This window comes from Mesocricetus auratus, unplaced genomic scaffold (genome assembly GCF_017639785.1).
Source record: "Mesocricetus auratus isolate SY011 unplaced genomic scaffold, BCM_Maur_2.0 Super-Scaffold_100010, whole genome shotgun sequence".
Taxonomy (NCBI): Eukaryota; Metazoa; Chordata; class Mammalia; order Rodentia; family Cricetidae; genus Mesocricetus; species Mesocricetus auratus.
Window position 1 is genome coordinate 69,000,857 of NW_024429194.1, and position 23,616 is coordinate 69,024,472.

Below are 23,616 nucleotides of genomic sequence, written 5' to 3' on the forward strand. Positions count from 1 at the left end.
CAATGGTTTGGGGGAAGGCACAGAAGACAGGAAGCTGATGAAATGAACAGGGTAAGGAGGATTAACAATTCAAAAAGATGTCACGAGACTTGACTCTCGAATGTAGCATATGTACAGGCGGGGGTTTTGCTCTTTGATAGACAAGATAGAGCCAGGTAAACTTAGCCTAATCTCAAAAAAACCAAAACAAACAGGACCCCCCCCAAAAAAAGCAAAACAAAAACGAAGAAGGTGGTACGGCTGCCAGAAAAGTGAATCCAAAACAAACTTTTTCCAAATGTGTGAAGTTCAACTCAGAGAATTGAAAAATCCCATCATGCTTTGCACCATTTAGACAAAAAGTGATGTTGTGATTTATGTTTGTGCCAGCACACAGCCCTTGAGGTTGACTGAGGTGCAGATAGCCCAGATACCTACAAGATGAACACATGACAGGGTTGGAGTCGATTAGGTCAAAGGGCACTGCAGTGTGAAGCCTTGTTCTGGAGAGCCGCCATTAGAGACCAGGTACATTGAGAGAGGCCAAGAGTTAAAGTGAAGGCCTGAGTGTAGAAGTAATTGCACCCTTCACAGTGGCCGCTCTCTCACTGCCTCTCACACCTGTCCGTAGACAGTTGCTCACTGTAGGCCCCTTCTTGGCAAAGATGACACAAGACTGGAAGAACAGAGTCTCTACAACACAGCCAGCTTTTCCCCAGCGGTGTGGGTGCTGGGGTGACCTCTAGGTGACACAAGTCACCTAGAGGAAGCCATAATTATGTGTTAGACTATTTGGACAAATCGGGTCATTGTTATGCTGGAAACCCAAGTGTTCAGATTAGTGATCACACACCCATGTGCGTACACACACACATACACACACACACTTATCTACTTAATTCCTCTTGGCTCACTCTTTCAGGTGTCACGGTGTTTGGGTTTTAAAGCATCTGTAACTTGAGTTTCTTAAACTCTTCTAGGTTATGTTAGACAACAATTGCTTCTTTCTAAAATCTAAACCAAAAGGTGCACCCTACTAAATTAGCTGCTAGACTTTGGTGTAGCCTACAGTCATGGATTTTTACATGCACAGTTTGTTTTTTAGTGGTCTGATAGAAAAAGATATTTAAAAAAATATTTTGTGTGTGGGTGTTTTGCCCACCTGAATGTCGGTGTACCACATGTGTACGATGCCTTGTGGAGGCCTCAAATCCCCTGGGACTGGAGCTACAAATGGTTATGAGCTGCCATGTTGCCACTGGGAATTGAATCCTGGGCCTCCTGGGAGAGCCACAAGTACTATTAATATCTGAGCTGCCTCTGCATCCCCAGGTTTTGTTTTATGTCAGTTTTCAGTTGTAGGCAAGATCTGGCTGGATGTGGTGACTTACAGCTGGAATCTCAGCACTCAGGATGCTGAGGCAGGAGACTCATGAGTTTCAGTAGGTTGGACTATGTGGTAAGACTGTCCTAGGGGAGGAGGGTGGAGAAAGAAGGAGGAGGAGGAGGAGGAAGAAGAAGAAGAGATGTGTTTTAGGAAGGATGAAGAAGAGACTCTCCAGAGATTGGATGGTTTGAGGCAAAGGCTATGTGACATTCCATGTTGTTGACTGAAGGGTACCATGTTATGTCACCAAACATAGAAGAAAGTAAATCATTGCCATCATCGTGGGAATACCTCATCCTTCTGTGTTCAGGTGTGGAAAAGATGGGGGCACACTTTATTAAGATCTTCCCTGATCTGCTGGGGGTGGTGGAGGCGGAGGCAGGTAGAGATCTCTGTGAGTTCCAGGACAGCCAAGACGACACAGAGAAACCCTGTCTCAAAAAAAATCAAAAACAAAATGAAAGGAAAAAAAATCCTCCTTCATCAGTGTTTCTCCTTGAACAAGGAAGAGGAATGACAAGAGCTTTTGAAGAGGTTCTTCACCTCTGCCCTTGACTAGAGGCCACTGAGTGTCATCTACAGGGAGATCGTGCTTACAGAATCCATGTGCAAGAACTGTGGTCCCAGGCACTCTTTATTGGATGGGAGAGTACACGGATGTACTCCTAGCGGATGTCAAATGCATCGAGTCATCCTGTAGATGTTAATAACCAGCCACTTCTACAAGGTTACACTTTTCATCCATCATTCTTGGGTCTGTGGGCAATAATGCCTCCTCTACATTCCTGGTTGGTCCCTGCAGAATCCCAACATGGTCCATGATCATTCAAGAGTAGCACATGACAGATCCTGAGTCCGTTCTCTTCCTGTCCATATGAGGAAGTTCACCTTACACTGTGCCTTGGGGCCCAGCACAGTATGCTTGTAGATGTTGTCCCTTGATGTTCAATAAAACCCAATGCTTGCTTCTTCAATGTGCATTTTGTTTGGAAGACTGTCTGGTTCTCCCTTTCCTAACACCAGTCAAATCCTGTCCCATTACAAACTCCTGGGTTGGTTAATAAATGCTCTTAGTCTCTTCCTGCCCCTCAGTCAGAATAGACCATAAGGGGTTTACTGTCTTCATCACCCTCTTCACTCAAGGATCTTTGCCAAATAAGTATAAATCTGGATGTATATATATAATTTATCTTTTCTTTACGTTGGTGTTTTGCCTGCATGTATGTCTGTGTGGGGATGTGAGACCTTGGAGGTACACACAGTTGAGAGTTGCCATGTAGGTGTTGGGACTTGAACCCAGGTCCTCTGGAAGAGCAGCCAGTGTTCTTAACCGCTGAGCCATCTCTCTGGCCACTGAATGCACTTTCTTAATAATCATAAATAATCTCAGTTGCCCTCTACAGCAGGGTGCTGTAACTTTTCCTAGTGTTCAGTTTTTCTGTCCTTTCTCCTGGGGTTTGTTTTGCCTCTGTGGAACTTGGTCTTCTTGTTTCCGGATCTGCTTCTGGAGTCCGTCAGTTTTAGGGACCATGAACTCCCTATTCATCTCTCCAAGGCAGCGCAGTGAGCAGGGGAAACAATGCTATGGAATCAGAGAGAGCAGCCCTTCTGCCCAGGGGGAGGGGAGAGAGGCCTCTGGCCCCAGAGCTGCAGGCCCCCAGGTGTGCAGTGGGGGAGGTTTGGGAGCCTGAGCTCACTGAGGTGCCAAGTGCCTTTCAAACAGCACTTATTAGGAAAATAACTGCTTTTAATTATGCTGAGGCGAATGTGGGGCCAATATATGCAAGGCATTGTTTTCCTTGTATGAGGAAGTAAGTGGTTTTGTTTGAGGACTGGAATTGTATTTTCTTCTTGTTTTTTAATAAACAAGCTTTATTATCAGTTATCATGTCTGTTTTATCCAAGTGCTTTAGATATTATCCGTGTCACCTCCCACATCACTCTAAATATCCCTTTTTCTTGAGAAAGGTTTGTTAATGAGCCAGGTGTGCTAAAACAAAAACAGGAATTTGTTGTGTTCTGCTTGATTGTGAAGATGCCCCACATTTTAGAGAGGTTGGCATTTAGCTAAGAGGAGCCAGATACAAAGAAAAAAAATCTAGATTAACAGCATAATGCCAAGATTGAGGAACAGCTTCTGAGTGATAGGTTGCTTCGTCTGACGTGGGTCATACTTGGTAAACTAGAGGTAGAGGAAGCCAAGCAGGTCTGCTAAAATCACATGGTCACTCTCTTAAGGAAGGTCACTGACATCTTTCCCTGCACCCTATCTGCAAAGCTCAGGCTTTGAATTACATCACAGAGAGGGCCAGGTACATCTGATAGAAGAATTTTCATGGGGATTTTAAATGGGCAGCTAACTTGATGCTAGCCAGTCATGTTAGGTGGGGGAACCACAGGACAGGGACAGGACAACACCACACACCTTTGCCCTTCCAAAATGTGTTTTCTAGATACTACAATTGGATTATTTTCTTTGCTACAGGGTACTTCTGACATCGGTGACATTGCTGTCTATATACTCAATAAACCTACTATTGATCTGTTCCAAGGAAACAGGTAAGCTGAGATGTACAATTTTGTTGAAGGCAGGATGCTCACGGACAATGTGTGTCTCGTAATTTACAGTGAACTCTCGGTCATACCTGTTTGTCTAGTTTAGGATCACTTCTTTTAAAGGCTTCACTGCTTCCTTGGGTTGTTGTAACCCTGGAACAAAGATCCTATGCTTTCCTATCATAGCTTCCAACGTCTTAAGCAAACAGGTCTTTCATGCTCTTTTGTGCATGTTCCAGAGAGAAAATGTTACTCCAAAGGCATTGTGGGAGTGAGCGTGCTACTGGGAACTTCAAGTTCTCTGGGCAGTGTAACACCTGAAGTGTTTATTTTCTATTGCTGGGACACTGGATCATGTTTGTAATACTCTGACTTTTACATTAGCTCAAGCCACCTTGGCCAGCTATTGTATACAGATGACTGGAATGTTTTGTAATAAATTCCGGTTTATACACCAGTCTTCCATGAGGTCGAGCAAAGGTTTAATTATAGCCTGACCCAAATTGCTTCTTGTGAATGTTTTGAAATTATGAACTGCCATCAAGAAAGACAAACTTTTTTTTTCTTTTCGTGAATTGGTTTAGAAATTTACTGTTTATTGAAATGAGCTGGTTGGCCACTTGAGAATTTTGCTACAGTCACAATTCTCTCCAGGCCAACTTGTCTGCCTCTTTCTTTGGGCAGTTGCATGTCTTTGAATTGTATTTGCACATGATGAAAACTCAGTTCACAGTTATATTTAGAACAGGAGGAATTGATGGGATATTGTGAAGACACTTCTCTTAAGTTTTGAAAAAAACTTTTATATTCATTTATAGAGTGAATTTTAGTAGTTTTACACCCATTTTTTTCCTCTCTTCCCTACTCCTTCCCACTGGAACCCTTCTCAACAAGTTCTCCCCTCCTTACTCTTGTAGGTGGCCCGCTGAATTTAATAGCTTCATGCATGGGTGGGAGATTGTTTACTGGGACAAGGGCAACTATCTTGGCTACACCACTCAAGAAAATGACCCCTCCTACAACCATTAATCGCCAGTAGTCCCTCAGGGAAGGATGGAGCCTCTTGGGCACTCTGGTCTGCACTGAGATGTCATGGGGCTAATGTTGTACAGGTTCTGTGCAGACAGCCACAAATGTAGTGAGCTCATAAATGCAACGGTTGTGCCCTGTCCAGTAGACAAAGCCTTGCTGCACCCCTCCTCATCCTCTGGCTCTTTCCAAGCCCTCTTCCGTGATGTCCCCTGACCCTCAGAGGTGATAGTGTTTTGGCATTTGAGGCCAAGCACTCCACCATTGCTTGTTCTTAGCACTGTGGCCTGTTACAGACTTCTGCATTAACTACTGGCCCCTACAGCAAGAAGGCATTATCCTCAAATGGCGAAGCAGGGCTGGGGGTCAAAATATGGGTGGGTTTCCTACTTCAAGTAGAAGACAGTTCTGTCAGTCTAATCAGTTCAGCACATTAATTCAGAAGATAACTTTTTTTTGTCTCAAACATGAGGGTATTTAAAAAAATCAAATCTTGATTTTGATATTACATATCATATCCACGAGAAAGGTCAGAGTGGGACTTCCCCCCACCCCATGACCTAATCTTTCCTTGTAATATTCCGGAAGCCAATGTGACAAAGGAGAAACAGTGCTGGGTGCCTGACATTTAGACATGTCAAAGTGGTTCAGCTGATAGTGCCTTAACCTTTCTAGTGCCAAGGTATGGGTTTGAGAAAGGCTCAGAGTAGCTTAAAGAGTAGTGTGCTGCATAAGATGTTCACTTGGCTCTCAGAGCCTTGTCCTTTCTTATACTCCCAAATTCAACTTGTAAATAGGATGCATGGTTTATGAAAAGCTGGGAGAACAAGTCTTTGGCACCACGGGGAAGCTGTTGATTTTTGGAGCCACCTCTCTACAGAACACTGGCGGTAAGAGCTTTTTCTCTTACAAGACCCGGCTTTTCTAATTATTCTATTATTGGCTTTTCTAATGCTGGTGGTTGGGTGTCCACATGCAACTTAACATAATCCAAACAGAGTCCGTGTTGCCCACGTGGCATGTGGATAGTGAAGCAGAGGCATGCGTTGGTCACTGCCGCGGGAGCTAAGGTTACCTGCGCTCACCAACAACGGGGAGCCTGGGCACAGCTGCCAACTGTTCCTGTGTCTTGTAATAAGAGCTGTGGTGTTGCCTTTCTAAATTTGTTCTCCTTCCACAGCGATGCTGAGCTACCTCTTCATAGTAAAAAACGAACTTCCTTCTGCCATAAAATTCCTCATGGGAAAGGAGGAGGCATTTTCGTAAGCTTTCGACCTTTTCTTGCTTCTGGTGTGTGATGTATCTAAACAGATTGCTTCAGTGTTTCTCAACCTTTGGATCGTGACCCCTTTGGGGGGTCAAATGACCCTTTCACAGGGGTCGCATATCAAATATCTAATATTAAAAAAATACTCACATACATAAATAATACACTGGATAGTGGTGGCGCACATCTTTAATCCCAGCACTCAGGAGGCAGAAGCAGGTGGATCTCTGTGTTCAAGGCCAGCCTGGTGTACAGAGTGAGTTCCAGGACAGCCAGGGCTACAGAGAAAAACCTTGTCTCAAAAAAAATAAATAAATAAAACAAAGAAGTAATGATGATGATGATGATGATAAATAATTGTATGGTTGGGGTCACCACAACACGAGAAACTGTATTTAAGGGTTGAAGCATTAGGAAGGTTGAGAACCACTGGCTTAAATGAAAGATGACCAAGTTTTGTTTTATGAAAGTTTTATAAATAAGATGCTCCTAAGCCTGTTTTTCTTTTTCTTTTTGGCGGGGTTGGGTGGAGTAGCAAGGCAATATAAATGGAAGAAGCAGAGAGCCACTTAACTGTGGCTCCGTCTGTCACCCTGAACATAGTAGCAAGCCTGGACTGTGTGTCTGTGTGCTGTGACAGAGAGTACATATGGGATATTTTAAACACAGAAGTAGGACATACAGAGAAGGAAAAAGAAAAAAACCCTCCCTTCTTAAAGAAAGTTCATGGCATTTTGGGGGCAAAATTTCCATGGACTGACATCATTAAAAATGTAGCTCGCCCTAGGGAGTGCTGCCAGCACCACTTGGCACAATATTTGACCTCTCATCTAAGAGTCCTTGTCAGCCATCTCCATTTTCCTTCAAGAAGAAGCTGTAGTTCCCTGTCTGTTCAAGGTCAAATCTAAAGGATCAGCCAGGGCTGGATGCCTGCTGGTGGGGACTCCGTTCTTGCTGGTAGCATCCAAACAAAACAAAAAGGGACTTTCTCTTTAAATAATTGATAGGACAAGTTGTAATCTGACAGAATGTCGCATACGCAGTTGGCTTTGAAACCACGTAAATAATTCATAGGAATGCCACATTTAGCCAACGGGGCGGGGGGGGGGGGGGAGTGCCGCTTTCACTTTTCACATGGGAATGAGGCAGGAGTAAAGTAGTGGTGGGGTTAACGTGTTTGAGAAATACTCCTCAGAAGGGAGGTAGTGAAAGGCAATAATAAAAAGCCATTGTAATGCATTGGGAAATTTGAGGATCTTGGTTGGAGACTGTAACACTGCCACTTCCATGCCTTTCAGTGCCTGGTACGTCGATGGCCGCGTCCTGGTCGTGTTGGTTACCTTCGGCATAATTCTCCCGCTGTGTCTCTTGAAGAACCTGGGTGAGCAAAGACCTGGCCCTTATCTCAGGCTCTCTGGTTCCAGATGAATCAGGAACACTACAGAAACGATCACCTTTGCCTGCCTTCGTTAGACTAATGACAAGATAAATCATAAATTGCAACTATTAATGAGACCTGAGCTTAATGTGAGATTTAAGACATGATGTGACTTTCTGTGAAATCCCTCCAGGGAGCCAGAACAGGAAGGACAGCAGCAGTTCTGGGACTAGGATAGACTCTTAACTGCTTTCAGTAGCACAGCTTACAGGCTGCTGTAAGAAAAGTCCAGAAAATAGAATTCTCCTGTAAAATTCTGTTCTTTTTTGTTTCTGATGTTGGGGAATCAAACCCAGGGCTTTGTGCAGGCTATCCAAGCCCTCTGCTGCTGAGTGACACCCCTGCCCCTACAGCCTGTGAATTCAGACACAGGGTCTCCCTAACTCTTAAACTCACCATCTCCCTCAATGGTTGCTTTGTAGTGTCTAAAATTCTGATCATTCAGACTCAGGATTTCAAATCTGATAGCAAGACAGTGCAGAAGTGTTACAAATCACACTTCAGTTTAGAGTGTAGCCAGTCTCCGTGACTTTGCCCATCAGAGGAAAAAAGAGGAATTTAAAGTGGAAAAAAAAAAAGGTTGATGATCTTCAAGTCAGCCTTTTGGTCTTGACATTTGTTTTCATGCTTATATTTGGAGACAGGCATGCAGTCTGGACTAATTCAAGGCAAATGTTTGGATTGAAGTTCTCTCAAAAATAATTACGAATCGTAGGAGGTTTTGGTATTTTTTTGTCTTAGTTTAGCTAAGATAAGTCAGAGCTTCACGGCGTCTATGAAGTTTACAAGTAGATTTTTCTTAACTACTTATTTTTGTGCTCTCTGCATTTCTGTGGGCTTTTCCGACCCTCCAGTTAGTATAGAGAATGGTCCTTCCCTGGGGTGTAAGAATAATGTAGTTCCTGGGAGGGAGGGCATCTGCCTTTATGGAGGTTGTGGTGACCATCTTTCTCTGGTATTTCAAGAGGAGTAAGGCCTACAAAAACCACTCTATTTCAGTGGTTCTCAACCTGTGGGTCACAATCCCTTTGGGGGACAATCCCAAAGAATACTTTCACTGGAGTCACCTAAGATCATTGGAAAGCACTGATACTTACATTATGATTCATAATAGTAGCAAAATGACAATTACGAAGTACCAATGCAAGTAATTTCATTCTGGGGGAGGGTCCCCACAGCATGAGGAACTATGATGAAGGGTTGCAGCGTATAAGAAGGTTGAGAACCACTGTGCTGTTTGTCCCTTGAAGCTCAGTTGACCTCTCATTGAGAGAGAAGTTTATCAGTAACGTTCAGGATTTCCACAGTAGATGTGGAAAAAAGAGCCTCAGTTTAACACTAGGGTGCACCAACACAGAGACACGGCCAAAGCCAGGAGGCTCTGTCTTCCCAGAGTCTGAGATCTGTGTCCTGGAACGTGCCAGGGATGCCTGGAATCAAAATACCAAATATGTTTTTACTAAAAGCCCTCCTATCACTATTATTATTTTCTTTTCATATGGACACAGGCATTTCATGAAGTCCCAAACATGCTTGAAGTAATATGTACAAGCAATTGATATTTTTAATAATAATAAGTATTAATAATTATCGGCTGGGCGTTGGTGGCGCACGCCTTTAATCCCAGCACTTGGGAGGCAGAGGCAGGCGGATCTCTGTGAGTTCGAGGCCAGCCTGGTCTACAAGAGCTAGTTCAGGACAGCCTCCAAAGCCACAGAGAAACCCTGTCTCGAAAACACAAAAAACCAAAAAACAAAAACCAAATAATTATATTAATAAAATACTCATTGATTGTTTTCTTTTTTAAAAGGGTACCTTGGCTACACTAGTGGATTTTCCTTGAGCTGCATGGTTTTTTTCCTAATAGTGGTAAGTTCTGATTGAAGCGATTGCTGTGTTTTTTTATGTTCAAAGCTCTGTAATAGTTGTTCATGGTTTGGCTTTAATACAATCTCTGTTGGTTCTCCTGTGTTTCTCAATACCAGGTTATCTACAAGAAATTTCAAATCTCATGCATGAGTATAGAACAAAACTCAACAATAAGTGCCAATGTCACTGACATGTGTACGCCAAAATACATTACCTTCAACTCAAAGGTGAGTTTGCTTATTTACCGGCAGTATTTCTTGTGCTGAGTTGTAATCACCCGTCTGGAGGTATTCATCTCTAAAAGGTGGCTCAGCATTGTTCCTCTGTAATTTACAATCCATCCATACCTCTTTGGAAACACACAATGCTGTTGTGCATACACTCACGCTCACACAGTCACACCCTTTATCTGGCTTAGGTCAGCTTTCACATTCTTGTGACAGTCTCTCCAGATCCTTGTCTCCACGTCTCCCTTCCCATGTGGTATGCTGCTTGGCACTTTGACTGATCATGTCTTCAGTCCACTGCTGCCGTGTGGAGGTGGCAGAGGAAACCCTCAAAGTGGCACTTTAAAGATCTTCGTGCTGTTGGGGTGTGGTTGGCTTCTTGGAAGACAGTAGTAGCCTCTGCAGTCACGAAGGTTGGTTGTTTTTTGGTATAAAAAGGTGGATTTGAGCACTCAGGAGACAGAGGTAGGCTGATCTTTGTGAGTTCAAGGCCAGCCTGGTCTACAGAGCAAGCTCCAGGACAGGCTCCATAACAATACAGAGAAACCCTGTCTTGGAAAAAAAAAAAAAAAACACCTTCTCCAAGAAAATTAACGGATGTCTTTCTTTACTGATTCCAAAAATATAGCCAAAGTAGTAAGCTGTGAAGCTAATTTTTTTCTAAATACCATCTTTTTTTTTTTGTTTTGTTTTTTGAGACAGTGTCTCACTATGCAACCCTGGCTGTCCTGGAACTTGCCTTGCAGACTGAGCTGGCCTTGAACTCAGTACCCTCTGGTTCTGAAGTATCGGGATTAAAGGTGTACATCACCATGCTGGACTTAGATACATACCATCTTTCTAAGTGTGCAATGGGCAGTTATTGGTGGATATCAGAGACTAGCAGTGTCCTGCCCTCTACTGTCATTTGCGATAGGGTTCCATGTACCTGGCTCGTGCAGCATAAACACAGCAAAGTGTGCTGGGTATTGGATGCTCACCATGGGAACCGGCTGTAAAGCCTCTCTGTCAGCAGTGCCCTGTGGCTCTGCTAGATGAGCCTTCTTGGAAAAGCTGCTTCTATCTGGAGGCCAAAACCCTCCTAATAACCTCATAATCCCAGGATCCTGGCCAGCAGGCTCCTGATGACGGCTCAGAAATATGACAGTATGTTGTTGTTGTTTTTCTTTCAAACAGACGGTGTATGCTTTACCAACCATTGCATTTGCGTTTGTCTGCCACCCATCTGTCCTGCCAATCTACAGCGAGCTCAAAGAGTAAGATTCGTTTCGTTTTTACGCCTCCTTCCTTGTTACCCACCTCCTACGAATGGGCAGGTTTTGTGTGAGAATAAACGCAGATCCATCATCCGCCCTCAGTGTCCACCGCCACTCTTGAGCAAGCTCTGTGTTAAGGAAGCTCTCAAATCTGCAGTCTTTTTGGCTGTAAATAAGAAAGTGACAAGCCTTAATCAATTAGTTCTGTCACTGTCCCCACCTTGCTCCCTTGAGACAGAATTTCTAAGTAAGCTGGCATCCAGTACCCCCAGTGACCACCTTCCATACCCCCTTCATCCCCTGCCCCCAAACACTGGGGTTACAGGCACACTCTTAGGCCAGCTTTTTACTTGGTTTCTGAGAATTAGAATTTAATTTCTCCTGCTTGCATAGCAAGTGCTCTTAGCCACTGAGCCATCGTCCCAACATCCCCCCAACACACACAGACACACACACACACACACACACACACACACACACACACACACGTGCGCGCTCGCATTGTAGTTTTTTTCTGTAAATACTGTGTACTTAGGAGTTCGAGTATCTGTACTGAATTTTGTTACTGGGGTTGTTTTGTAGGTGAATTTGTTATTTTGAAGTCAGGATCTTACTTATTAGGAAGCCCAGGATGCCCTGAAGCTCACCATCCCCGTCTCAGCTATCCCAGCAGGATACCGCCACTCTCTGTGGCCTCACAGGCAGAGCTAAAGGCCTCCTGTGTATTCTCTCTTTAGCACACTGCCGTCAGTGTCACTTTATACAAAGATCGTCGCCCACGTACTCTTAAGTTCAGGAGCAAGACACAATATGCTGTCCTTTCCCATTGTGGGATGCCCCTTGGCACATGGCACTGAGTTTCCTGTTCAGTCTTTTCCTGTTTAACTGACACATGGCTGAATTTTGAAGTGCCTGCATCTGTGTACACATACATTGTTCTTACCTGATGGTCCTAAACTTAGAGGATGTAAGTTTATCTATATCTGTATCTATATCTATATATTAGTTGGGTTGTCAGTATTTAGTTTGTGACTTCAAGTGTGTGTATGTGTGTGTGTGTGTGTGTGTGTGTGTATATATATATATATATATATATTTCTTAATTCCTTGGTCTTTGTTTTTAGCCGATCACAGAAAAAAATGCAGATGGTTTCCAATATTTCCTTCTTCGCCATGTTTGTCATGTACTTCCTGACTGCCATCTTTGGGTACTTGACATTTTATGGTAAGTCACATCCACAGGTGTGTACATATCTGTATTTAAAAATAACAGGAAAAAACAATACTGAAGTAACTTCACATTGATGCCAAAGAGCGCAACAGAAGGGTCCATGTTTTCTGTTTTGTTTTTTTCCTTATAGCAAATGGCGAGTTCCTTCCATACCCATTCAGTCTGCATAATAGAATAATCACTGAAAAATAATAGAAATTATTCTCTTCTTTAGAGAAATTGCATTTTAGAAGCATGCCATCTTAGGAAAATTTAAAACGACATCAGAGAAGACTTTCCTACTTGACACTGAAAATTGGGTCAGATTCCACTAATAGGAGAGAGAGAGAGAGAAAGCGAGAGACGCTGAAAGTGAGAGAGCGAGCCCACACTCATGACACTCGGCGTTAATTAAAAATAAAGCAGCTAATTGTTCGCCGGAACTTGGTGCTCCGCGGGGAAGGGAAGCAGTGCCACAGAAAAGAAGTGAGAGTTGAGAAAGAGTGTCCACTCGTGCTGCTGAATGTCGGCATAGGGTGTGGCTTCTGCCTCAGCTTCTCATCCGACAATCCTGCAGCTGTGAGTGTTCTTGAGTGTCGGAGTTGGAGAACTATTTAAGTAGATATTACCATCTTTTCTCTTATATGCTTCTTCAGGACTCCCTCCTCACCATAAAAATAAATAAAGTTTAAACACCTTTGCAGATGAATTTGGCTTGGGGAAAGGGTATTGATTTCATAAGCAATAGAGGAAGGCATTGCCAAATGAGGACATATCCGCTGCTTTTCGTTTTTTATAGAAATAGTGTCATGAGATTCCATGCATCACAGGGCTGGTGGATGAGGGGAGAGAGAAGAAAGCTAACACCCAAAGCCTGAGTTACCTTGCTCATTATGAGTCTTTGCAAGTTCATTTTGACACCTGTAATAGAACACAGGGTCCTTTCACATGATTAGGGGGTAGTATCCCAGCTATTTATAGATGGTTATGCATTTTGAGTAAAGAAAATGAGATCTAATGAGATTTTTATCATGACTTCCAGTCCCATTTCAGAAGCTGACAGACGCCATGATCTGTGAGCCTGGTTATAGTCTAAATTCCTTGCCCACAACCTTGAGACAGGTGCAGTGAGAAGCTCTGGAAAAGGGGCGTGAGGGGTAGGTGCTTGTCAAGAGAGTGAGTGTTGGCACGCTCCTCCAAGGCTTCTGTTCCAGTATCAGCAGCCTTTGCCATGACGCTTTTTACAGTTGCGAGTTGAGGGAAATCAGAGGAACCCATACAATAAAGACTGTGTTGTGAGAGTGATAAACTTAGACGGGAAGGATTCTCTCCCGAGGGTGGTTGAGCTGCTTGCCCTCTGCTGCTTGGCCACTGGAAGTTGAGCTACGGGGTGCCAGTTGGAAGGACAGATGTTTGTGAGGCCCATGGTTCCTGCAGCTCCTGGTGTGGAAGGAAAGTCAGATACAAAGGGCTTTAGGCTTCCTGTGTGTGTGTGTGTGTGTGTGTGTGTGTGTGTGTGTGTGTGTGTGTGTGTGTGCGTGTGTGTGTTTAGTACAAATGAAGCCTTCCACACTGACCAGCTTTTTCTAGTGGTGACTTCAGAACAATTTAGCTAACAGCGCATGTGCAGTGACGTTGTCCCGCTTGGGCATTTCTTTGAATTTGACATTTCAAACCCTTGCCTCCATTTCTCTTTACAGACTCTTGGTGGCTTAGGTGAAATGTCACTAAGCAGTGCCCTGGCCGCCTTTTAAAACGCTCTGACTCCCCGTCATTTCATTAAAAACGCTCTGACTCCCCGTCATTTCATTAAAACGCTCTGACTCCCCGTCATTTCAGAAAAGGTGCAGTCAGACCTCCTTCACAAGTACCAGAGCCAGAATGACATCCTCATCCTGACTGTGCAGCTGGCTGTCATCATGGCTGTCATCCTCACCGTGCCGGTGTTATTCTTCACGGTGAGTAAAGGGCCTTGGGGTAAGAGGAGAACCCTGGCTTTGGACTTTCCTCCTGACTACAGGATCCTATTCCCAGAGAAGGCCTGCACAAGAGAGGCTTCACTTGGCTCAGCCCAAACCTTCACCTCCTAGGCAACGAGTGCAATCCACGTGTTAGTGCAGCTTGTAGGGGCTGGGTCTGCACTCTGGCCTTCCAGCTTCCTCTTTTCACAAAAATGAAGAGTGGTTGCATCTCTGCCTTACCTTACTACAGAGGCCATTCAAGAGGAAATCGCCCCACCCAAAGGAAAACTTACTATGCTATCCATGAGCCTCCTAACAGTTGCAGTCAGGCCCCATATCTTCAAACTGTTATGCCGGCTCTAAGTTTGCCGAGCATCAGTAGCTAATTCAGCTGTTCTGGTGAGCGTGGAGGGCAGCGGACATCTGGAGCCCTCGGGGATCTCTGCTTTTCCCGCAGGTGCGCTCGTCGCTATTTGAGCTGGCCAAGAAGACCAAGTTCCACTTGTGCCGCCACGTCGTGGTGACCGTCATACTCTTGGTGATTATCAACTTGTTGGTGATCTTTATTCCCTCCATGAAGGACATTTTTGGAGTCGCAGGTATGGTTTTATGGGCGTTTTACAGTATTCAGAAGCTGTTTCTGGTTAAAACATCCAAATGATGGCTCTAAACAGTTGCTTCCTTCATTTGCAGGAGTGACGTCTGCTAACATGCTCATTTTCATTCTTCCTTCGTCTCTGTATTTAAAAATCACAAACCAGGATGGAGACAAAGGCACTCAAAGAATTTGGGTATGTCTGTTGCCTGTCACTCTAATTTTTCTGACTAGAAAGACCAGCTAAGCTTGCAGTCTCCTGACGTTACTTTCAGTTGTGTGACTTAGTTTTGCCCTGCTGCCAACACGCTGAGACTGAGCCAACATACACTCATGTGCTGCGTACACTCTTGCAAACAGAAACGTTAGTTCTCAGTAGCATTGCGGGTTGATAAGGTGGCCTGGGTATAGTTCCGAAAGCTTTTTTTTTTTTAGTTCTAGGTTTTGTTTTGTTTTGTTTTGTTTTTTTAAAGATACGGTCTCACTGTGTAACCATGCATGGCTGGCTTGAACCTCCTGTATAGACTGGGCTAGCCTGGAACCCGCAGGGATCTGCCTGCCTCTGCCTCACAAGTGCTGAGACTAAAGGCGTGTGACACCATGCCTTATTTGTTAGGTTGTAATCTTTTGACAGAGGAAGTCATGAGGAAACTCAGTCATTTGTAGCACGGGCCCACCCGAGGTGACCCAGAAGCCAGAGTGTAAAATGGAGAGGGACCAGGGCTGCTTGCTGTTTGTCCATCCTTGCAGGACCACATGGCCCCACGTTTAGGAGAGCCTTCAAGGTTTAGCCACGGTTGGGATGAACTCCAAACACCCCGGGACACAAAGGAAGAGGGCCAAGAGTTCCACTCTTCCTGCTTGTGCATGTGGGGCGGACATGCTGATTTCTTGGAGATAACCCCTGTTTTGTTGCTGCAGGCGGCCCTCTTCTTGGCGCTGGGGGTGCTCTTCTCCTTGATCAGCATCCCGCTGGTCATCTACGACTGGGCTTGCTCATCCAGCAACGATGAAGGCCACTGAGACCAGCAAGGAAAGCCAGCACCTGCTCCTGCCCATCCGGTCACCCCTCTTCAGCGGTCCTTCTTCACTTCTTTTGCAAGTTTACAGACAGACAGACAGAGATGCACACGACAACACTCGGGTTGCGACACAGAGACCTGCTTCTAGAATGGCTCGTGTCCTCCCGGGATCTCCACTTAGGAATTGTGGGTTTTATCCAGATTTCACGCAGTCATCTTCCCTCTCCGCCATTATGTTCTGTTGCTTCTTGTCTGTCTCTTAGAACTGTGAAAACACAATCATCAGGTGTATTCATTTGTTAGATACCCAGGTTCTAAAGTCATTTTCCTACTGGCATCCCCGCTTATGCTATCTGTATCTTTTTAGAAGAGAAAATAATCTTGAATTGTATATATTTATTTTGCTTTACAGAAAAAAAAAGGTTTCAGGAAAAAAAAAGGTTTCATAAATACTTTGCCTATTTTGGTTAACACAGCACACAGGGGTATTCCTTTGAGAGACAGGTTGGTACCACTGCTGCTTCTGAGCATGCCCAGTATTTGAGGCAGCTCTGATCTCCCAGTGTGGGCTGTCCTAGACCTGCTGGTACTCCATCCTGCTCCCACATGGAGCTATTCCCTGGGAGTGTCTTTGGCTGGGAAGGGATGGACATGGCACTTGTGGAAATATATTCGAATGCACATTTGGGAGAGCTCACAAATTCAGCTTTGTTTCCCCTCTTGGCATCTGGTGTCACAGTTACTCTAGACTGAGTCACCTGCTTGGGGTCCCGTGGCTCCCACAGTGATGAATGAGACTGTCCAAGATGCCTAAGAAAATACTCCTGATGCAGACAGCCTTCAGTCTACATCCTTATTGTTGACGGGGGAGACGGTTTGTTTGTCTGTAAGCCTGGCAGCATTTAGTCTTGTCCACCAGCTTTTTGCAACAGAGAATAATATGTACCTAAGGATGACCTGCGATAGGTCATCCTCTTTTATATCAGGTACTTTACTTTAGGGGAGTCTTTAAAAGACTTGTTTTATATCTATAAATCTAGGTTGTTACAGATATAAGATTTTTGTATCTTAAATAAGCCTCATTTCTATTCTCCATTAACACTCCATCCAATCTTGAAAGAAAACCTTCTGAGATAGTCTTTGTGGAGAACTTCTCAAGTCACTGTGTCCCCTCTTGCCCCAGCTGGGCACGACAAGAGGCCCTTCCCTGTCTGTGTTTCTTGCTTTTATCCCTTTACTGCCTGTGCCATGTGACCCACACAGGGGGAGAGCCACCTATACTCTCTCCCTAGCCCCTCCCAAAGAGAGCAGAGAAAAATGACGGGGTGACTGAAAACCACAATAGCTCTGGACACGGCAGCTAGGAAACCCAGAGCAGCATGTCCTGCTGGTGGGGTACTGTGGCTGCCCATAGCTTGGCTACAGGAAGCGCACATGCTGTGTGACCACTCTCTGCAAACAGGGCTTGTATTGCAGCCAGATGCACTCTGGTTGAATTCTCAGATACAAAAAGCTCACTGAGTGCAGATTTCCTACCTGGAGACAGGTAGGATCTAGCAGAGAGAGTTGGCAGAAGGCCCAGACACTCAGCTGTAGACACTGTTCCCACTGACTGAAGTCCCCAGAGCTCTTCAGGAATCTCATGAGAGTCACACAGATAAGGTAGGCATCAAAGTGCCTGCCACCATCCTCTTGGGGAAGAAGGTAAAGCTACTTCCTGTATTACATTATCACCTTGGTACAGTGCTTCAGGGTTCTGTCCACCCTGAGTTCGGGCAAATGAACACCAGGGCCTAGGCAGGGAAAGGGGAAAACCCACAGCTGCCTCTGTCCTTTTCAGAAATTCTTTCCATGTCACAGAGAACAGCAGAAAACTTGTCAAGCTTTGTAGCTTGTTCGGCACTGTTTAAAGAATACGTTGATTCAGTTTGCAAGCTATACTACTCTCTGTTTTCCCTCATTATCCTGTAACCATTCATTAATTTTTACATTCACGAAGTGAATTCAAAAACTATCACTAACTCTGGGATGTGTTGTGATTTTGGATCTCTGGATTTTATGTATTAGTAAAACTAATGTATTATTTACAGTATATTTATCTGCAGGAAGCACATTGTTGTTGATGTCTGTGATAAGAGTTTATTTTTAAAGCTCTTTTATATATGTACCTGAGTTTGTTTGAATGTAAGACCTTAGTGTCATGTGTCAGGTACCTCAGATTAATTCCCTGGTTTCTGTGGTGTTCCTGTATACTGCTCCTACTCTTGTTCAGAATAATGAACTGGTAGCCAAAACTTACCTGTATCACAGATGTTCAGTAGAATTCAACAGCACAGTCAAATGCAATAGACATTTTCCTGCTAAATTAGTAGACTGGGTAGTAGTAGGCCTTAGTCATGGGAAGCAGTGTTTTCCTGTGGCACATAGGATCTCCACACTGTTGGCCAGGGCCAGTTTCATACTTGGGGTTTAGACCTGTTCTCTGGCTACTAGAACACAGAATAGTGTAGATTCCTAGCTTAGTGTTGCTGGTTAGAAGTAGGGTTAACCAAGTGTGTGCAGGAAGAAAACCCATCTTTTAGGCATGGCCAGGCAGTCCCCGAGTCACAGGGAGAACCTGCTCCAAAGCTTTGTAACCTGGGATGAATTTTATGTAATATGTGAAGATTGGGCCCCCAAAGCAGACTGCCAACCCCACAGTTGCTCTGAAACAGAATAGTGTACCAGGACTGCAGAAGAACCAAGTCCCCAGATAGAATGGAAGCATGGTGGTGGGGTGGCGGGTGTCAGATCAGAGTCACTAAGAGTAAGCTACTGCCTGTTGTTGTGGAATCCAGTCTGTTCATCATCACCTGGGCTCCTGCCGCTTCAGAGGAACTAAGTTCAGAAACCTGCTGGTAGGTGATGGAGACGGAAGAGGAATCCCTTAGCTACCACCTCTTGTTTTCTCTTAAATCTGTCAAGTTTGACCTGGCACTTCCTGTTCTGTGGCCCTTCCCTGCTAGTGTTCACCTCCTCGCCACTGATGTCATAACTCCTCCCAGGTGCCAGCTTGGAGACCGGCACACAGCACTTTTAATGTCTTCTGTTTCAACCATGGTTTAACTGCTCCGTCATCAGATGAAAAGTACAAAAGAGGTCTCCATCTTGTATGTTTATGGACCATATTGAGAAGCCTAAGAGCGCCATTGGGTTGGGTTGCAGAGGACCAAGGTCTGCGGTAAGATGCCTCAGTGTTTCAGAGGATGCGTCCAACGGTTATGCCAAGAATTCTGCAGTTGAACTTAGGCCCCCAAGCTGGTGTCTCTCAAATTGTGGCCCCCAGGCCAGCAGCATGGACCTCATTTGCAAACTCAGAATACAAATCCTCATCGCCGCCAGACTGTGGACAAAGCAAACTGTTCTCTGCAAATCTCAGGTCTAGACTTCTAGTGATTCAGAGGCGTCGAGCTTGGGAACCAGTCAGGTAGACCTCAGAAGGAAGTTCCTGGGGTGAGGGATTGGAGCCAGGACTCAAAGGGTAGAAAAGGACCCCAGCCAGCGTCTGTGCAGATGCAGGAGACATCTAGTGCTGGGCTCCTACCTGTGTTCCCACCTGCTGGAAACGCAATGCATGGGCATGAGTGAAACTCGGGGGTGCCTGCGCTTTATGGAAAATGGCCTAGGGCACTAACATATTTCCTTACAGCTGTGGAGACATCAAGTTGAGGCTTTACAAAAATGTAGGTAAATTAAAATGTCTTTGTAAATGCAACTCTAAGAGCACTGTTGAGTTTTCAGGGCTCAGTTCTCCAAGAGGACTGTGTTTATGGTTAGGCAGAGCTAGGTGGGAGGGCCCTGGTGAAGTTCAGTCTTGGCATTGTAAAATGTAAAACACCAACGCAGAGAGTGTTCTAGAGAAAGTCCGCAGACTGGAGAGGTGGCTCAACAGTTAAGAGCACCGACTGGCTGCTCTTCCAGAGGTCCTGAGTTCAATTCCCAGCAACCACATGGGGGCTCACAACCATTTGTAATGAGAAAGTCCGCACTGCTGAGGGGAGCTGCAAGGGGCCGTGAAGGGAGAGCAGAGCCCAGCCTGTCTCAGTGAGGCACAGTGTGAGGCCAGGGAGGGTGGTGTATGCCTTAGAGCAGCCCCCATTCATCCCTTTAGAAAGGAGGTAGGCTTTAGGAACTGCATTGCCTATTCAGGGGAACCTCTGGGCACTGGGGAAAAGAAGTCACGCTGTCACCTAGTGGTATTAAACCAGCGGTTTCCTCTCAGGATGGCAGAGCTGAGACTCCTTCTGCAGTGGAGCATACTCCTAAAATACAGTGAGTTGTTGTAGTAATAAAAGACTTGGGGGTTGTGGGTGATAACTGAAGATGATGCTGAATCTGAAGGATGTGGGTTCTTGGATAAGGCAAAATCCGCATGGATGCAGATGTCTTTCTTAGGGTTTCCCTGAGGAAGAGCCAAAAAGCACTGGGCCTATCTGTACACAGGCTTGAAGAATCTATGCATATGAGACTCCCTTTAGGAATCTTCATTTGTATGTAAATATGTTGTAAATACATAGGAGGCTGTATATTTTTGCAGTTGTTGATCCACACAGAAATAGAGGCCACTAGTATCTGCGTATAAGACATACATTCTCATAGGTGTTAGTGGTTTTGTTTGGGAATTTTAGAAGGATTTTAACCTTCTCTCCCATAGTTCTGTCAATATAAACCTGGAGCCTAAAATCTTAATTGATTGGAAAAAGGAAATGCTGAGAAATAACTGCTTTGATTTCTTATTATGGTCTGTTATAAGGACGGTTTAGAAGAAAATCATTGTCATAGAAACAGACATGCCCCAAACGAGAAGTTGTTCCTTCACAGTTCATATTGATGCTACCACATAGAAGTTAAGAAATCAGAAGTTAGGGAGGGTTTTTTGATTTTTTTTTTTCCAAAATGGAACTATCTTTTCCCAGACTTTGGGATCCTTCAGGGGAGGGCTGAATTTTATGAGCACAGGTTTGAAGGAAAACATCTTGTTATTTAAGCTTTGGAAGGTCTTGCATGTTTGCCTCTTAGTGTTGATGCCAACATAGACTGTCTTGTCTGACCCCTACCACCACCACCCAACACTTGAAACTTAACCATTGGTACATAATGCTGTCTCTAGAGTCCAGTGTGTCTTAGACTCCCTCTGACATGTAGCGCACCACTGTTTTTATTAATGTAAAAACCTTGTAAATGGTTTCTGGTGGGCATCCAAAGTGAGTCACAAGTCACAAAACTTTGCTGTTCACTGTCCATCACATAAAGTTGGGTTGTTGTTTCGGTTTTGTTTTGTTGTTTTTTTTCTTCTTCTTTGGGTGTGGTATAAATAAGAAAGTGTAAGAAATTATGTTCTATAAAGGCAGTGTTAACATAGTTTTAAAACATTAAAAATGTAAATTAAAAGTGCTTGTGAGTCTTGTGTGGTTCTCCAGGAAGCAGTTATGAAAGATCACAGTGTGTATGCTGGCAAGTTACTGGAGGAGGGCTTGTTCACGTGGTTCTAGACCATAGAAATTCCTCTTCAAGAACCCAGACTGTAGCTGGGCCTGATGGTACAGCCCTGGACCCTTACAACTTGAGAGGCTGAGACAGGAGGATGGAGAGTGGGCCAGCCTGGGCTACACAGCAAGGTCCTGTCTTTTGTTTTGTTTTGGATGGTGTCATCTGGTCTGGCATATGCATATGTCTCTGTTTTTCGGAATCAGAGTGGGTTGAACAGAATTTCTAACTTCCGTCATGTTGCAGTAAGGACTCTGGTCACATTGTAGCCACCAAGAGGTCCAGAATCTTGTCAACACATACATTTTACCTCTGGGGAGAAACTGAGACCTTAAGATGGTTTTGACGGACAAGCAAGGAAGGCCAGGATCAGATACACAAATTCTTCCTGTGAATAGTAACCACAAAGACAGCCTGGGCTTTTTTGTTTGTTTGTTTGTTTTGTTTTTCCTGTGACTGTATATGAGGCTGGCTAATCTGTTGATGATAACAGCCCATCCTACAGAGCTCAATAGCACATCCAGATCTCTAGGTAGAAGTAGGAACATGGGTGTCCAAGCTAGGTACCCCAACCTAACTTCATTAGGAATAAAGCTGATCCCATTAAATTTACATGGCTTTTGTATCTGGTGTGTGTGTGTGTGCACACGTGCATGCATACTGTTCTGTCACATTCTGTCCTTTAATATATGTTCGTTGGGCTAGGGTTGGTCTGCCCCACCCCTGGAGAATAAACTGGGCTTTGTGGAAACTGAACCTCAGGTTCTATTTGCTTGTGTACTAGAGACATGAGTATGTTCTACTTAGCCTGGAGAGATAGATGAGGCCCTAATAACCGGACCTTTTAGACTAATTCAAGTCAAATTATGATCTGCTTTGCTGGATTTAATACAATATCAAAATGACCAAATTTACAGCAGTAAAATCAAATTGGTATCAGCATAAAAATAATTACCACAGCACAAATAGTACCAGAGAGGTGGTCTTTAGAGTCTATGGAGAGGATTAAGGCTACTCAATAAATATGGGGGGGATGGGGAGGCTGAGGAACATAAACCCAGATCACTATTACCCCATGTCTAAAGAGAACTCAAAGTAAAGACCTTAACAAACACACACAAGTGAACGTCCTGTATACTTGAGACATGACTTAAAAATCATGTCTTATTTAGCTAGCTTGCACTCACTCATTTAACACAGGATCTGCGTAGCCCAAGCTGGCCTATAATTCACTGTGTAGACAAGGCTGACCTCAGACTAACAGCAATCCTTTTACGTCAGCTTCCTGAGTACTGGGATTAGGGCCATGAGCCACCATACCCAACTTTAGTTCATTTAAAACTAGGGAACAAGATGTTCAGAAGTGATTTACAGTGTCAGGCATGGTTGTACATTCAAGAGAAGGAGGTTGGAGGAGGAGGGCAGTCTAGACTACATGGAGCATTTGAGCCTGGCCTGGGACTGTGTAGTAAGAACTTGATGCATTAAAAGAAATGTTTGCAAGGCTCTGGGTTTAATATTTTAGCAGGAAGCCTACTTGGGAGGTTCAAAGAATTTAAGACCAGATGTGGAAGTAATTGATATAAGACTGTCCTTCTCAAGAAGGACAAGCCCATCACTATCTCAACAAGAATTCAGTTTTGTCTCTGGACAATAAAAGTTTCTGTCTCTTATCAGTTTACTACAATTTACAGGATTGTAAACTAGCTCTTTTTTTTTTTTTTTTGCATCAATTGACCTTTAATGTCCAAAAGAGGCGTGGATGCAGAGCATAGATGTGGCAGGGTCTCAGTCCCTGCACCAGAAATGAGAGATGAACAAAAAATGAGACACTTCCAACTGGCCAGTCTTGGAGGGCAAGGAGAAACACAGATCTGGACATTCGTAAGAAAAATAAAACCTAAAGTCATTCAGTCTTTACCCAATGAAAGGTTTGAACAGGGAACTCAGTCACCACCAGTTCTCACCCTCCCCTGCCAGCACTTAAGAAATAAAAAAGCTCAATACACACAAAGGGCTTGGGAGGAAGGGGCATTCTCCTGCTTTCCCCCACCCCCAAAAATGGGTTGGGGGAAAAAAAGTTAAATTTCCCCTTACAGTGTCAACCCTACTGAATGTTCTGAATGTGATTCATTCGAACCAGCAGCTCAATTGGCAATGGCAACCCCCACCCACCCCAACCATGTCCACAATGGCCGAGTTTTCCCTCGCACCGTCTCTGGAAGATCCTCCCACTCACAATCCTCCACCTGACTCCCAGAGCTTCATTACTGTACTTCAGACCTGTTCCAAGG

At 44.4% G+C, this 23,616-nt stretch overlaps 1 protein-coding gene across 6 annotated transcripts in view; it reads left to right on the plus strand.

Moving 5' to 3' along the window:
- Positions 1 to 21,229, plus strand: part of Slc38a1 (solute carrier family 38 member 1) — a 65,476-nt gene extending 44,247 nt beyond the window's left edge. For all 6 annotated transcript variants that reach the window (XM_040753910.1, XM_040753907.1, XM_040753905.1 and 3 more), the window contains 12 exons: positions 3,852 to 3,925; positions 5,749 to 5,841; positions 6,132 to 6,213; positions 7,517 to 7,599; positions 9,467 to 9,525; positions 9,642 to 9,752; positions 10,929 to 11,008; positions 12,133 to 12,233; positions 14,058 to 14,176; positions 14,637 to 14,778; positions 14,873 to 14,970; positions 15,696 to 21,229. In XM_040753910.1, coding sequence (XP_040609844.1) covers positions 3,852 to 3,925; positions 5,749 to 5,841; positions 6,132 to 6,213; positions 7,517 to 7,599; positions 9,467 to 9,525; positions 9,642 to 9,752; positions 10,929 to 11,008; positions 12,133 to 12,233; positions 14,058 to 14,176; positions 14,637 to 14,778; positions 14,873 to 14,970; positions 15,696 to 15,797 — 1,144 coding nt within the window. In that variant the 3' untranslated portion in view covers positions 15,798 to 21,229. The remainder of the gene's footprint in view (positions 1 to 3,851; positions 3,926 to 5,748; positions 5,842 to 6,131; positions 6,214 to 7,516; positions 7,600 to 9,466; positions 9,526 to 9,641; positions 9,753 to 10,928; positions 11,009 to 12,132; positions 12,234 to 14,057; positions 14,177 to 14,636; positions 14,779 to 14,872; positions 14,971 to 15,695) is intronic.
- Positions 21,230 to 23,616: the final 2,387 nt, after the last annotated feature.